Below are 15,773 nucleotides of genomic sequence, written 5' to 3' on the forward strand. Positions count from 1 at the left end.
AGGGGCAATTTAGCATGGCCAATCCACCTAACCTACACATCTTTGGACACTAAGGGGCAATTTAGCATGGCCAATCCACCTAAACCGCACATCTTTGGACATTAAGGGGCAATTTAGCATGGCCAATCCACCTAACCTGCACATCTTTGGGCACTTAGGGGCAATTTAGCATGACCAATCCACCTAAACCGCACATCTTTGGACACTAAGGGACAATTTAGCACGGCCAATGCACCTAACTTGCACATCTTTGGATTGTGGGAGGAAACCGGAGCACCCGGAGGAAACCCACGCAGACACGGGGAGAACGTGCAGACTCCGCACAGACAGTGACCCGAGCCAGGAATCGAACCCGGGTCCCTGACGCTGTGAGGCAGCAGTGCTAACCACTGTGTTGCCATGCCGATTGGATAGCTTGGGGTTATTTTCCTTGGAACAAAGGCGGCTGAGGGGTGACTTGATCGAGGTGAACATAATGATGAGGGGAAGAGGTAGATTGGACGTGATAAAATTGTTTCCCATGGCGGAGAATTCTAGAACCAGGGGGGCATAGATTCAAGATAGATGGCAGCTGGCATAGAGGGGACGTGAGGAAGAAGGTTTTTACGCAGAGGGTGGTGGGTGTCTGGAACTCGCTGCCCGAGTTGGTGGTGGAGGCAGAGATCCTTAGCTCTTTTAAAAAGTACCTGGATCTGCACCTTAAGTGCTGGAAGCTACAGGGCTCTGGGCTGGGTGCAGGAAGGTGGGATTAGAAAGGGCGTCCTCTGGCTGGCATGGACAAGATGGACTGAATAGCCTCCTCCTGTGCTGTAACATTTCTAAGTTTAAAGTATATTCATTAATGTCACAAGTAGCTTACATTAACACTGCAGTGAAGTTACTGTGAAAATCCCCTGGTCGCCACACTCCGGCGCCTGTTCGGGTAACACTGAGGGAGAATTTAGCACCTAACCAGCGCGTCTGTGGGAGGAAACCAGAGCACCCGGAGGAAACCCACGCAGACACGAGGAGAATGTGCAGACTCCACACAGACAGTGACCAGAGGCCGGGAATCGAACCCGGGTCCCAGGCGCTGTGAGGCAGCAGTGCTAACCACTGTGCTGCCCGTCTATTAGTGAACCAGATGAGTTTTTAACGGCAACCTATAGCAGTCCCTTGGTCATCCTTCAGATTTCACCATCTGCCTTGGTGGGATTCAAGCTCGGGCCCCCAGAGCGTTGCCCCGGGTCTCTGGATTACTAGTCCAGTGACACTACCACTTTGCCACTGCCTCCCCATATATCTATGTATATAAGCAAGCCTTACGCTAAAGAATGAAGATGTCATGTCCTCCAGTGTGCAGTCTCTATTCAATGTGTTTTTTCATTGAGAAACCTAGGTGAAGGGCCAAGACTGTTAGTACAGAGCAACACCATGTTTGAGAAGAGTAGGCGAGAAGATGAGTTAGAACAAGTAGGTGACTTCACACTCGAGGTTTGTGCTTTGTTGTAAGAAGTTGCTTGATCCCGAATATTGCTGAACAAGAGTGGCATTCTCGAGAGGTTCTCTTCCCGCCCGCATCAGGACAAACACAAGAACTCCAAATTTCAAAAGATCACAGTTGGTTGGCAAGTCCATTGCGATTGGCTGAGGCGTTGCCGTGGAGAGAGCAACAAGAAAGCTATAGTTTCCCCCTAGCTCTTGAGTAATTATTGAGTAATTAATTGAATTTGTTTGCAGCGGACAGAAGAACTAGGAGCAGGAGTGGGCCATCTGGCCCCTCGAGCCTGCTCCGCCATTCAATAAGATCGTGGCTGATCTTTTCATGGACTACCCGCCCCCCCTTAATTCCTTTACTGTTCAAAAATCTATCTATCCTTGCCTTAAAAACATTCAATGAGGTAGCCTCAACTGCTTCACTGGGCAGGGAATTCCACAGATTCACAACCCTTTGGGTGAAGAAGTTCCTCTTCAACTCAGTCCTAAATCTGCTCCCCCTTATTTTGAGGCCATGCCCCCTAGTTCTGGTTTCACCCGCCAGTGGAAACAACTTCCCTGCTTCTATCTTATCGATTCCCTTCGTAATCTTATATGTTTCTATAAGATCTCCCCTCATTCTTCTGAATTCCAATGAGTGTAGCCCCAGTCTATTCAGTCTCTCCTCATAAGCCAACCCTCTCAACTCCGGAATCAACCTAGTGAATCTCCTCTGCACCCCCTCCAGTCGATGAATGTGGCTGCAAGCGAGCGAGTTACGCACTGAGATAATGGCAAAATACTGCGGAATTAAACCCGGGTCCCTGGAGCTGAGAGGCAACAGTGCTAACCACTGTGCCGCCATGTATTTACCCTAGCCAGTCCCCCTGACACTAAGGGGCAATTTAGCATGGCCTGTCCCCCTAGCCTGCACATCTTTGGAGTGTGGGAGGAAACCCACGCAGACACGGGGAGAACGTGCAGACTCCACACAGGCAGTGACCCGAGCCGGGAATCGAAGCCACTTCCCCGGCGCTGAGAGGCAGCAGCGCTGACCACTGTGCCGCCGTGCCATGGACAACAGGATAACTGACTGCCAACTCTCCCCTCGTACTTCAGTGGCATCCCTAGGTCTCCCTATCTTCCCCACCCCGTGCCAAAGTCCGCACCTTCTTTCCCTCATCCCTGGAAACCGACACGAGGGCTCTCGGTCACACAGCTGCACCATCCTCGGGACATCCCGCCTCCAGCTCCGCAGCCTTTTATGAGATACAGCAGCAGAATTAGGCCATTCGGCCCATCGAGTCCGCTCCACCACCATGGCTGATAAGTTTCTCAACTCCCGCCTCCCCCAACCCCCCATAACCTTTGACCCCCTGACCCATCAAGAACCGATCTATAATAAAGGCAAAATAACGCAGATGCTGGAATCTGAAACAAAAACAGAAAATGCTGGAAAATCTCAGCAGGTCTGACAGCCTCTGTGGAGAGAGAATAGAGCCAACGTTTTGAGTCAGGATGGCCCTTCGCCAGAGCTCTGGCCGTTCATAGGGTACATGGATTTGATTTATTATTGTCACATGTATTGGGATACAGTGAAATTCTCACGCGCTCTACAGACAAAGCATACCGTTCATAGAGAAGGAAAGGAGAGAGTGCAGAATGTAGTGTTACAGTCCTAGCTAGGGTGTAGAGAAAGATCAACTTAATATAAGGTCCATTCAAAAGTCTGACGGCAGCAGAGAAGAAGCTGTTCTTGAGTCGGTGGGTACGTGACCTCAGACTTTTGTATCTTTTTCCCAACGGAAGAAGGTGGAAGAGAGAATGTCCGGGGTGCGTGGGGGTCCTTGATTATGCCGGCTGCTTTTCCCCGAGGCAGCGGGAAGTGTAGACGGAGTCAATGGATGGGGAGGCTGGTTTGTGTGATGGATTGGGCTACGTTCACGACCCTTTTGTAGTTCCTTGCGGTCTTGGGCAGAGCAGGAGCCCATACCAAGCTGTGATACACCCAGAAAGGATGCTTTCTATGGGGCATCTGTAAACGTTGGTGAGAGTCGTAGCGGACATGCCAAATTTCCTTAGCCTCCTGAGAAAGTAGAGGCATTGGTGGGGCTTTCTTAACTATAGTGTCGGCGTGGGGGGGGGACCAGGGCAGGTTGTTGGTGATCTGGACACCTAAAAACTTGAAGCTCTCGACCCTTTCTACTTCATCCCCGTTGATGTAGACAGGAGCATGTTCTCCTTTACGCTTCCTGAAGTTGATGACTATGCGTGCGAGTTAGTAACCTGTTGCTGTCCCCATTAAACGCCTTGGCCAGTCAGGAGTTGACTCGCCCACCCATCGGTATGGGGCGTAAATTGTTGAGACGGTTTGGAATTTGACATTCTCGTCCTGGGTGGGAGAGCGAAACCTTTGGCAACATGTCCCTCGGCAATATTTGAGATGTGAACTAGCAACGGTACTGAGGGAGGGGTGGTTTTGATGCCTCCCAGAGTGTGAGGAACCCAAGTCCACAGCAGGCCACCGTACAAAGTGTGAAGATAACCCCAAAGCAGCTTGAGGTCAAACATTGTTGAAGTTTACTTATTAGTGTCGCAAGTCGGCTTACGTTAACGCTGTAATGAAGTTACTGTGAAAATCCCCTAGTCGCCACACTCCAGCGCCTGTTCGGGTAACACTGAGGGAGAATTTAGCACGGCCAATCCACCTAACTGCACGTCTTTCGGACTGTGGGAGGAAACCGGAGCACCCGGAGGAAACCCATGCAGACACGGGGAGAACGTGCAGATTCCACACAGGCAGTGACCCGAGCCGGGAATCGAACCCGGGTCCCTGGCGCTGTAAGGCAGCAGTGCTAACCCACTGTGCCACCGTGCCGTCCATTCCCCCCCCCCCCCGACCGCCAGTCCCTGAGCTGAATGTGTCAACGCCTTGCCTCACCGGTTTTCACTGGTGCTTTGCCCCTTGGCGTTCCTATAAGTTGTCTGCCACTCCTGTCCTCTGAGCTAGCGCAGCCCAACCCACTCGATACCGACTGAGCTCCCTGAAGCGCGTGTGGAAAGAGTATGTCGAGGGACGGATATGGCGCACTTCCACCTCTGTTCTGCTTCCTTGGCATGACTTTGACTTTCCTTGTCGCCCTGATGCACCCCATCACCAGAGCCTAGTGGCAGGCCAGATACCAAGGGAAACTAGCAAGCCAGTGACTCTCGATGACTGCTTCCCAGGTCAGATTCAGATGGTCGCCTGCCCCATTGGGGTTTGACCCCTCGACCTCCGACCCTCTTGTCCAGCACCTCAGTGTCCGAGTGGGCCCGAGGTGGTAGCCGGGCTTGTGGCGGCCATCTTGGGGACTGGGCTCCCATTTGGTGTCAGATCCCTGGGAAGGGAGCAGGGAAAAGGGAGGGAGCGTGGGACTGGAAGGCGGTGTAGCCACCGGGGGCCAGTGTGTCGGTTTCCTGCGCCTAACGTGCTCTTGTCTTCCCCGCAGTCAAGCCATCCCCCTCGAAGAAAAGTCGAATCGGCATGGCTTCAACCCGGCGGCCAGCCACGGGCGGCCCTGGCCAACCGCCACCAGCCCTGACAGAGGAAGCCAAAACCCAGGCGGCGAACAAGGAGGTGATCCACGCGGTGGTAGAACCAGGTAACCGAGCCCGGAGCGCCAGTCAGGGCTGCCATCATTGCCATGTTCTTCTGTCTGGGAAGGGATGCGTATGTTACCCACACCCAGCGCTAGCTGCCTCCAAGCCCAGCGATGTCCTGAGTATTATATTTCACGGGAGGTCTCTGCCTTAGACATCTTCCCTACTCCCACACCCCTCCGGGATCTCTGCCCTCCTCCAATTTAAATCTCTCACCCCAACCAATTTCCATCGCTCCATCATTGGCGGACGTGCCTTCAACAGCCTGAGGCCCTGAATTCTGGGATTCCTTCCGTTATGCTCCCTCGCATGCGCGCTCGCCCAGCACTCCCTCGGCACTGAACCTCCCACAGTGCGGCGCTCCCTCGGCACTGACCCTCCCACAGTGTGGCGCTCCCTCGACACTGACACACCCACAGTGCGGCGCTCCCTCGGCACTGACCCTCCCACAGTGCGGGGCACCTTCAGCACTGACCCACAGTGCGGCGCTCCCTCAGCACTGACCCTCCCACAGTGCAGCGCTCCCTCAGCACTGACGTTAACACAGTGTGGCGCTCCCTCAGCACTGACCCTAACACAGTGTGGCGCTCCCTCAGCACTGACCCTAACACAGTGTGGCGCTCCCTCAGCACTGACCCTAACACAGTGTGGCGCTCCCTCAGCACTGACCCTAACACAGTGTGGCGCTCCCTCAGCACTGACTCTCCGACAGTGTGGCGCTCCCTCAGCACTGACCCTCCCACAGTGCGGCGCTCCCTCAGCACCAACCCTCCCACAGTGCGGCGCTCCCTCAGCACTGACCCTCCCACAGTGCGGTGCACCTTCAGCACTGACCCTCCCACAGTGTGGCACTCCCTCAGCACCGACCCTCCCACAGTGCGGCGCTCCCTCAGCACCGACCCTCCCACAGTGCGTCACTCCCTCAGCACCGACCCTCCCACAGTGTGGCGCTCCCTCAGCACCGACCCTCCCACAGTGCGGCACTCCCTCAGCACCGACCCTCCCACAGTGCGGCGCTCCCTCAGCACTGACCCTCCCACAGTGTGGCGCTCCCTCGGCACTGACACACCCACAGTGTGGCGCTCCCTCGGCACTGACACACCCACAGTGTGGCGCTCCCTCGGCACTGACACACCCACAGTGTGGCGCTCCCTCGGCACTGACCCTCCCACAGTGCGGGGCACCTTCAGCACTGACCCACAGTGCGGCGCTCCCTCAGCACTGACCCTCCCACAGTGCAGCGCTCCCTCAGCACTGACCCTAACACAGTGTGGCGCTCCCTCAGCACTGACCCTAACACAGTGTGGCGCTCCCTCAGCACTGACTCTCCGACAGTGTGGCGCTCCCTCAGCACTGACCCTCCCACAGTGCGGCGCTCTTTCAGCACTGACCGTCCCACAGTGCGGCGCTCCCTCAGCACCGACCTTCCCTCAGTGCGGCGCCCCCTCAGCACTGACCCTCCCACAGTGCGGCGCTCCCTCAGCGCCGACCCTCCCACAGTGCGGCGCTCCCTCAGCACCGACCCTCCCACAGTGCGGCACTCCCTCAGCACCGACCCTCCCACAGTGCGGCGCTCCCTCAGCACTGACCCTCCCACAGTGTGGCGCTCCCTCGGCACTGACACACCCACAGTGTGGCGCTCCCTCGGCACTGACACACCCACAGTGTGGCGCTCCCTCGGCACTGACCCTCCCACAGTGCGGGGCACCTTCAGCACTGACCCACAGTGCGGCGCTCCCTCAGCACCGACCTTCCCACAGTGCGGCGCCCCCTCAGCACTGACCCTCCCACAGTGCGGCGCTCCCTCAGCGCCGACCCTCCCACAGTGCGGCGCTCCCTCAGCACCGACCCTCCCACAGTGCGGCGCTCCCTCAGCACTGACCCTAACACAGTGCGGCGCTCCCTCAGCACTGACCCTCCCACAGTGCGGTGCACCTTCAGCACTGACCCTCCCACAGTGTGGTGCTCCCTCAGCACCGATCCTCCCACAGTGCGGCGCTCCCTCAGCACTCACCCTCCCACAGTGCGTCACTCCCTCAGCACTGACCCTCCCACAGTGCGGCGCTCCTTCAGCACTGACCCTCCCACAGTGCGGCACTCCCTCAGCACTGACCCTCCCACAGTGCGGCACTCCCTCAGCACCGACCCTCCCACAGTGCGGCGTCCCCTCAGCACTGACCCTCCCACAGTGCGGCGCTCCCTCAGCGCCGACCCTCCCACAGTGCGGCGCTCCCTCAGCACCGACCCTCCCACAGTGCGGCGCTCCCTCAGCACCGACCCTCCCACAGTGCGGCACTCCCTCAGCACCGTCTCTCCCACAGTGCGGCGCTCCTTCAGCACTGAGCCTCCCAGAGTGCGGCGCTCCCTCAGCACCGACCCTCCCACAGTGCGGCGCTCCCTCAGCACTGACCCTCCCACAGTGCGGCGCTCCCTCAGCACTGACCCTCCCACAGTGCGGCACTCCCTCAGCACTGAGCCTCCCACAGTGCGGCACTCCCTCAGCACTGAGCCTCCCACAGTGCGGCGCTCCCTCAGCACTGAGCCTCCCACAGTGCGGCGCTCCCTCAGCACTGAGCCTCCCACAGTGCGGCGCTCCCTCAGCACTGAGCCTCCCACAGTGCGGCGCTCCCTCAGCACTGAGCCTCCCACAGAGCGGCGCTCCCTCAGCACTGAGCCTCCCACAGTGCGGCGCTCCCTCAGCACTGACCCTCCCACAGTGCGGCGCTCCCTCAGCACTGACCCTCCCACAGTGCGGCGCTCGCTCAGCACTGAGCCTCCCACAGTGCGGCGCTCGCTCAGCACTGAGCCTCCCACAGTGCAGCGCTCGCTCAGCACTGAGGCTCCCACAGTGCTGCGCTCGCTCAGCACTGAGGCTCCCACAGTGCTGCGCTCGCTCAGCACTGAGGCTCCCACAGTGCGGCGCTCGCTCAGCACTGACCCTCCCACAGTGCGGCGCTCCCTCAGCACTGAGCCTCCCACAGTGCGGCGCTCCCTCAGCACTGAGCCTCCCACAGTGCGGCGCTCCCTTAGCACTGAGCCTCCCACAGTGCGGCGCTCCCTCAGCGCTGAGCCTCCCACAGTGCGGCGCTCCCTCAGCACCGAGCCTCCCACAGTGCGGCGCTCGCTCAGCACCGAGCCTCCCACAGTGCGGCGCTCGCTCAGCACCGACCCTCCCACAGTGCGGCGCTCCCTCAGCACTGAGCCTGCCACAGTGTGGCGCTCCCTCAGCACTGAGCCTGCCACAGTGCGGCGCTCCCTCAGCACTGACCCTCCCACAGTGCGGCGCTCCCTCAGCACTGACCCTCCCACAGTGCGGCGCTCCCTCAGCACTGACCCTCCCACAGTGCGGCGCTCCATCAGCACTGACCCTCCCACAGTGCGGCGCTCCCTCAGCAATGAACCTCCCACAGTGCGGCGCTCCCTCAGCACTGAGCCTCCCACAGTGCGGCGCTCCCTCAGCACTGAGCCTCCCACAGTGCGGCGCTCCCTCAGCGCTGAGCCTACCACAGTGCGGCGCTCCCTCAGCACTGAGCCTCCCACAGTGCGGCGCTCACTCAGCAATGAACCTCCCACAGTGCGGCGCTCCCTCAGCACTGAGCCTCCCACAGTGCGGCGCTCCCTCAGCACTGAGCCTCCCACAGTGCGGCGCTCGCTCAGCACCGAGCCTGCCACAGTGCGGCGCTCCCTCAGCACCTAGCCTGCCACAGTGCGGCGCTCCCTCAGCACCTAGCCTGCCACAGTGCGGCACTCCCTCAGCACCTAGCCTGCCACAGTGCGGCGCTCCCTCAGCACTGCGCCTGCCACAGTGCGGCGCTCCTTCAGCACTGACCCTCCCACAGTGCGGCGCTCCCTCAGCACCGAGCCTCCCACAGTGCGGCGCTCCCTCAGCACCGACCCTCCCACAGTGCGGCGCTCCCTCAGCACTGACCCTCCCACAGTGCGGCGCTCCCTCAGCACTGACCCTCCCACAGTGCGGCGCTCCCTCAGCACTGACCCTCCCACAGTGCGACGCTCCCTCAGCACTGACCCTCCCACAGTGCGGCACTCCCTCAGCACCGACCCTCCCACAGTGCGGCGCTCCCTCAGCACTGACCCTCCCACAGTGCGGCGCTCCCTCTGTGTCAGACTGGATTTTGTGTTCTGAAGTACTCCTCGACCCTGTCACCTGCTGACTCCAAGGGTGAGTGTTTTGCTTTCTGTACTACGGCAAACACTCTTTGCACGGTGTTGGTGAAGCTGAGAGCTGAAAGGCAATGGGTGTCGGTGCAATTTGTGACGGGGTCGTCTTTGCTGCTTCCTCGATTGACCCCTTGATTGCCCTTTCTGGCAGGAGCGTACCAGGGGCGTCCTGACATCCTCCCCAGGACTCCACCCTTAGATGAGGCTGCAAGTGTCTCGGCCGCCACGACCTTGTCCAATTCTTCTCTCGCGGAACCCGGAGGCTTGGACAGCACAGGAACCAACTCTCCAGTCTCCAGGTTAGTTGTGCCTCGGTGATGGATTGTGTTAGGGAGCAGATCAGAATCTCCAAGGCATGATATGAAGTTAGCCTAACTGTTGGCATTGGGATGAGCATCCGATGTTCTGCTCCAGATACGGTTCTATTGACACCCCCGGAAGTTTTTATTAGAACAAACTTTATTTAACATCCCAGTTAAAATATAATAAAAATAACTAGCATAACGTTTCACCAATTAAAATACTCAAGCGTGACAAGATATAATTCTTAACTGCTCGCCTATCTCTATTAGTTCCAATTTAAGCAATATCCCCATAGACGTTCATCCCACTTCAGAATCAGTTAGCAAGACACCCAGTCTTGGCGTGAATTCCCAGTCCTCCAGCCTTTTAACCCCCCCTGGACAGAGATACAGTGAGGCACCCATCTTCTGACTTTTAGACAGCAGCCGCCAGAGAGACAAATGTCTTCGCACAGCAGAACTCCAGTGAGAGAGGAGGCGAGAAAACACCTCTTGCCTTTTGCAGACCTCTGGAGAACGATACGTATTTTCTTGCAAGTCCCCAGACTTCAATTTCCAGAAAGACAGACAGAGAGAGAGAGAGGAAAAGAGCTACTGCTCTATTCAAATTCAAACTGCAACTGCATGCTTTTTTCCTCTTTGTAAGCCTAACTCCACCCTCTCGCGTGATTTTTCCTCTTGTCAACCAACCTAATCAAACCCTACTCCAAAACCCCAGGGGACAACTCTTAAGAAGAACAATAATGCATTCGCCCAGATTAAAACAAACAACTCCAGTAATTAGGAGCAATTATCCTTCTGCACTATCGGAGGTGGGCTGCACGTTTGGCATCGTCAAACACAACCTTCGCCAGAAACACGATACAGAGTACATTGTTTAAGGGCACAGTATCGTCACAAATGCAACAAGTTCGGAGCAAGGCCGTTCGGCCCATCTTGGCTGGGCTGGCCCTCTGAAAAAGCTTATCCAGTTAGTTCCACTTCTGCCCTTGGAGATTTTCAACTTCAAGTGTTGATCCAAATATTGAGACGTGGTCGCTCCTTGTGTTGGCATGTGAGCTCGCCCGGGCCGTGACTGGCATGTCGCCCGCTGTGCACGCCCGCCAGCGACTGGGCCTCCCACAGCTTGGGGTACTATGCTCTGGAATTCCCTCCCGATACCCCTCCGACCGTTAAGATGCTCCTGGAAAACTGACCTCTTTAATCGGGCCCTTGGTCGTCAGTGCCTAACATCTCCTTGCGTGGTCCAGGGTCAAATTGCTGCCTCATGATGCTCCTTTGAAATGCCTTGAGACGCATTGGCCACCCTGAGCTTACATAATATTGAAAGGCCCGGATACAGTGGACGTGGGGAAGATGTCTCCGTTAGTGGGAGAGACTAGGATCCGAGGGCACAGCCCCTGAGTAAAGGGATGACCCTTTAGAACCGAGATGAGGAGGAATTCCTTCAGCCAGAGAGTGGTGAATTTGTGGAATTCGTTGCCACAGAGGAGGCCGGGTCATTGAGTGTATTTAAGACAAAGATAGGTAGGTTCTTGATGGGTAAGGGGGTCATAGGTTAACGGGGGGGTAAAAGGTGGGAGAATGGGGTTGAGAAACTTATCAGCCATGGCCGGCCAGACTCGATGGGCCGAATGGCATAATTCCGCTCCTAATCCCATGTTCCTATGATCTAAATTTAACTACTCAAAAGGTGCCACATAAAACGGCATGGTGGCACAGTGGTTAGCACTGCTGCCTCACAGCGCCAAGGACCCGGGTTCAATTCCAGCCTCGGGTCACCATCTGTGCGGAATCTGCACGTTCCCCCCGTGTCCGCATGGGTTTCCTCCGGGTGCTCCGGTTTCCTTCTGTAGTCCAAAGATGTGCAGGTTAGGCTGATTGGCCATGTTAAATTGCCCCCTTAGTGTCCAAAGATGTGCAGGTTAGGTGGATTGACCATGCTAAATTGCCCCTTAGTGTCCAAAGATGTGTAGGTTAGGTGGATTGACCATGCTAAATTGCCCCCTTAGTGTCCAAAGATGTGTAGGTTAGGTGGATTGGCCATGCTAAATTGCCTCTTAGTGTTCAAAGATGTGCAGGTTAGGTGGATTGACCATGCTAAATTGCCCCTTAGTGTCCAAAGATGTGTAGGTTAGGTGGATTGACCATGCTAAATTGCCCCTTGGTGTCCAAAGATGTGTAGGTTAGGTGGATTGACCATGCTAAATTGCCCCTTGGTGTCCAAAGATGTGTAGGTTAGGTGGATTGACCATGCTAAATTGCCCCTTGGTGTCCAAAGATGTGTAGGTTAGGTGGATTGACCATGCTAAATTGCCCCTTGGTGTCCAAAGATGTGTAGGTTAGGTGGATTGACCATGCTAAATTGCCCCTTAGTGTCCAAAGATGTGTGGGTTAGGTGGATTGGCCATGCTAAATTGCCCCTTAGTGTCCAAAGATGTGTAGGTTAGGTGGATTGGCCATGCTAAATTGCCCCTTAGTGTCAGGGGGACCATTAGGCTATAGCCCCGTTTAACCTCACCACTTCTTGCCATTAGTGTCTGCGAACCGTTGTCAGCTCACGCTGTGAGGGACTAAAAGTGAGCAAAAAGAATAAAACTGCAAAAACGTCAGGTCAAGGCGTTGCGAATGAAGTCGAAAGAAAAATATTTATCAAAAATACGCCAACGGTAAACTGAAAAAAACACCTAAAGGTGGATTTAGCAGTTGGAGACGCTCAGAGTACTTCCCTGAAATTGGTTCTGCGATGCACACACACTCTCCTCAAAAAATCTACTTATTTTTATAAATATATTTCTTTAACAAGAGGAAGCAAGTCGTAACCTGGTAAAAGCGTACTGGAAAGTGCACTGGGAATCACAATGTGGCTAAATTAGCAAAGCTCCTCCGTGCAATTCGGATCATTTTGAACCTTAAAGCTAGCCTATTTACTGGACCTCATTAATCCAATCTACACTACAGCCTACAACCAAAACATCCTCAACCTTCCAGGGTGGGTGACAGAACAATAACCCCAGCGCAATAGCTCACGTACCGCAAGGGAAGGCTGGCAAAGAAATGAAATGAATCACTGAAGTACTAAAAAGCAGACATTACACCTCGTACCTCTTGCATTATGATTCAGCCAGAAAAGAACTAGGCAATAAGATCTTACGTCTACCTCCCCGAAACTAAACGAGCTACTCCGAAGCAGCATTATCGAGCTAATCTGCCTCTGTGGCAAAATGAGGAGTTCCGGGCCTGGGTGGGATTGGGGTCGGTGCAGGCTCGATGGGCCGAATGGCCTCCTCCTGCACTGTCGGGTGCTATGTTAACATGCTGGCATTGGCCGTGCTAAATTCTCCCTCAGTGTAACCCGAACAGGAGTGTGGCGACTAGGGGATTTTCACAGTAACTTCATTGCGGTGTTAATGTAGGCCGACCTGTGGAACTCATAAATAAACTGCAAACTTTACAAATGTGGGTGCAAGCTGGTATTAAGGCACCCCCCCTTTGAGTGGTTTTAATTGATTAAATCTGCGTCTTGCCTGCTGATGTCACTGGGGTACTTGACCATTGCTGCGTGACCTTGTTGCAGACCCCTAGGATTGGACGCGCACACGGCAGATCAGACCGAGCTACAACCCAACACGCAAGTGGCCAGCAGCGTGGAAAGGTGAGAACTCGGGGTGGTGTTGGGGGTGGAGCGGTGAGCAAGTTCGGTCAGCCGTACAAAACTGCGGGTGAGGCCACAGCTGGAGGACCGTGTGGGGTCCTACTCGCCTCACTACAGGGAGGACGTGATTGCACTGGAGGGGGTGTGGAGGAGATTCACCAGGACGCTGCCTGGGCTGGTGTGTCTCAGCTATGAAGAGAGGCTGGGGTTACTTTTCTGAAATCAGAGAGGGGGGGGAGAACCCTGATTGAGGTGTGTAAGATTACGGACAGGGTGGATAGGAAGTATAGGGAGGTGATGGCATAGTGGTATTATCGCGAGACTATTAATGTTCTGGGGGACCCGGGTTCGAATCCCCGCCACGGCAGACGGTGGAATTTGAATTCAATAAAAAATATCTGGAATTAAGAATCTACTGATGACCCATTGTCGGAAAAACCCATCTGGTTCCCTTTAGGGAAGGAAATCTGCCGTCCTTACCCCGGTCTGGCCTACATGTGATTCCAGAGCCACACAGCAATGTGGCTGACTCCCAACTGCCCTCCAAGGGCAACTAGGGATGGGCAATAAATGCTGGTCCAGCCGGCGACGCCCACGTCCTGTGAATGAATTTTTTAAAAGTAGCTTAGTTGAAGGGTCAGTAACGAGAGGGCAGAATTTTAAGTTGAGGGGCAGGAGGTTTAGAAGGGATCTGAGGGGAAAGAAATCAGAGAGTGGTGGGAATCTGCAATGCGCCGCCTGGAAGGGTCGTCAAGGCAGGAAACCTCACAACCTTTTAAAAGTACGTGGATAAGCACATGAAACGTCGTAACATTCAAGGCTATGGGCTAAGTGCTGAAAGTGGGATTAGTGTTGATTTATAGTTTTGTCGGTGCAGACTCGATGGGCCGAAGGGCCGCTTCTGTACCGTACTCCTCACGTCTGACTATAAACAAAAGCTTGAGGTGGGGGGCGGGGATTGCAACCGTTCCCTGCTGCGTTCCCCATGGCAATGCCTGGACCACCTGCCAACCGATCCGCACCCTGTATCTCCCGCGGTGTAAATTGTTGTTTGAGATTGTCCTGATGAGTCCCAGGTGAAAAACTTCGACAGCATGACCCTTTTTTTTATTTCCAGCAAGTTACATTCAAGACTGAGATGGGTAGATAGTTGGATGCGTAGGGAACTGAGGGACGCGCGGTTCGGGGGATGGGTTAGTTTTGGAAAGGTAAAAGTAGAAGATTTGCCACGATCTTGTTGAATGATAACTTAAATTTGAGGGGCCGAATGGCTCCCTCCTGCTACTATTTCTTCCCCTTTGTCCAGGACTGAATATTGGCACCTTGGCTACTGTGGAAATGACTCCTTGTGTCTAGGGGATGGATAATAAATGCTATTCCAGCCAGCGATACCCACAACCCAAAAATGAACCATGGGACATGGGTGTCGCTGGCTGGGACCAGCATTTATTGCCCATCCCTAGTTGCCCTTGGAGGGCAGTTGAGAGTCACATGTGGCTCTGGAGTCACATGTAGGCCAGACCGGGGTAAGGACGGCAGATTTCCTTCCCTAAAGGGAACCAGATGGGTTTTTCCCAACAATTGACAATGGGTCATCAGTAGATTCTTAATTCCAGATATTTTTCATTGAATTCAAATTCCACTATCTGCCGTGGTGGGATTTGAACCCGGGTCCTCAGAACATTAAGACCATAAGAAATAGGAGCAAAATTAGGCCACTCGGCCCATCGTGTCTGCTTCGCCATTCAATCATGGCTGATATTTTTCTCATCCCCATTCTCCTGCCTTTTCCCCATAACCCCTAATCCCCTTACTAATCAAGAACCTATCTATCTCTGTCTTAAAGACACTCAATGACCTGGCCTCCACAGCCTTCTGCGGCAAAGAGTTCCACAGATTCACCACTCTCTGGCTGAAGAAATTCCTCTGTTTTAAAGGATCGTCCCTTCAGCCTGAGGTTGTGCCCTCTGGTTCTAGTTTTTCCTACTAGTGGAAACATCCTCCCCACGTCCACTCTATCCAGGCCTCGCAGTATCCTGGAAGTTTCAATAAGATTCCCCCCGCCTCATCCTTCTAAACTTCAACGAGTACAGACCCAGAGTCCTCAACCGTTCCTCATACGACAAGCTCTTCATTCCTGGGATCATTCTTGTGAACCTCCTCTGGACCCTTTCCAAGGCCCGGCACATCCTTCCTTAGATACGGGGCCCAAAACTGCTTACAATGCTCCAAATGGGGTCCGACCAGAGCCTTATACAGCCTCAGAAGTACATCCCTGTTCTTGTATTCTAGCCCTCTCGACATGAATGCTAAGTTATTAGCTGAGTTCCTGGATTAATAGGTAATACCACTGGGCTATCACCTCCCCGAATGGCCTGGTTGGTGTGAAAACCCCCAGGTTTGAGCTCAGAATGTGCTTGTTTCGCTTTCCTGTGTGGGAGAGATGGGCCTTTGCCTGCTAACTACCATGTTTGAATCCCACACGGGAATTCTTTTTCATTCATGGGACATGGTCATCGCTGGCCGGCCAGCATTTATTG

The 15,773-nt window shown here is 54.9% G+C and overlaps 1 protein-coding gene across 3 annotated transcripts in view; it reads left to right on the forward strand.

Annotated features, from left to right (window-relative positions):
* Positions 1–15,773, forward strand: part of pip5k1ab (phosphatidylinositol-4-phosphate 5-kinase, type I, alpha, b) — a 47,079-nt gene that overhangs the window by 24,552 nt on the left and 6,754 nt on the right. For all 3 annotated transcript variants that reach the window (XM_078206493.1, XM_078206491.1, XM_078206492.1), the window contains exons 10-12: positions 4,947–5,099; positions 9,428–9,575; positions 13,156–13,233. In XM_078206493.1, coding sequence (XP_078062619.1) covers positions 4,947–5,099; positions 9,428–9,575; positions 13,156–13,233 — 379 coding nt within the window. The remainder of the gene's footprint in view (positions 1–4,946; positions 5,100–9,427; positions 9,576–13,155; positions 13,234–15,773) is intronic.

Source organism: Mustelus asterias, unplaced genomic scaffold, assembly GCF_964213995.1.
Source record: "Mustelus asterias unplaced genomic scaffold, sMusAst1.hap1.1 HAP1_SCAFFOLD_1549, whole genome shotgun sequence".
Classification (NCBI taxonomy): Eukaryota; Metazoa; Chordata; class Chondrichthyes; order Carcharhiniformes; family Triakidae; genus Mustelus; species Mustelus asterias.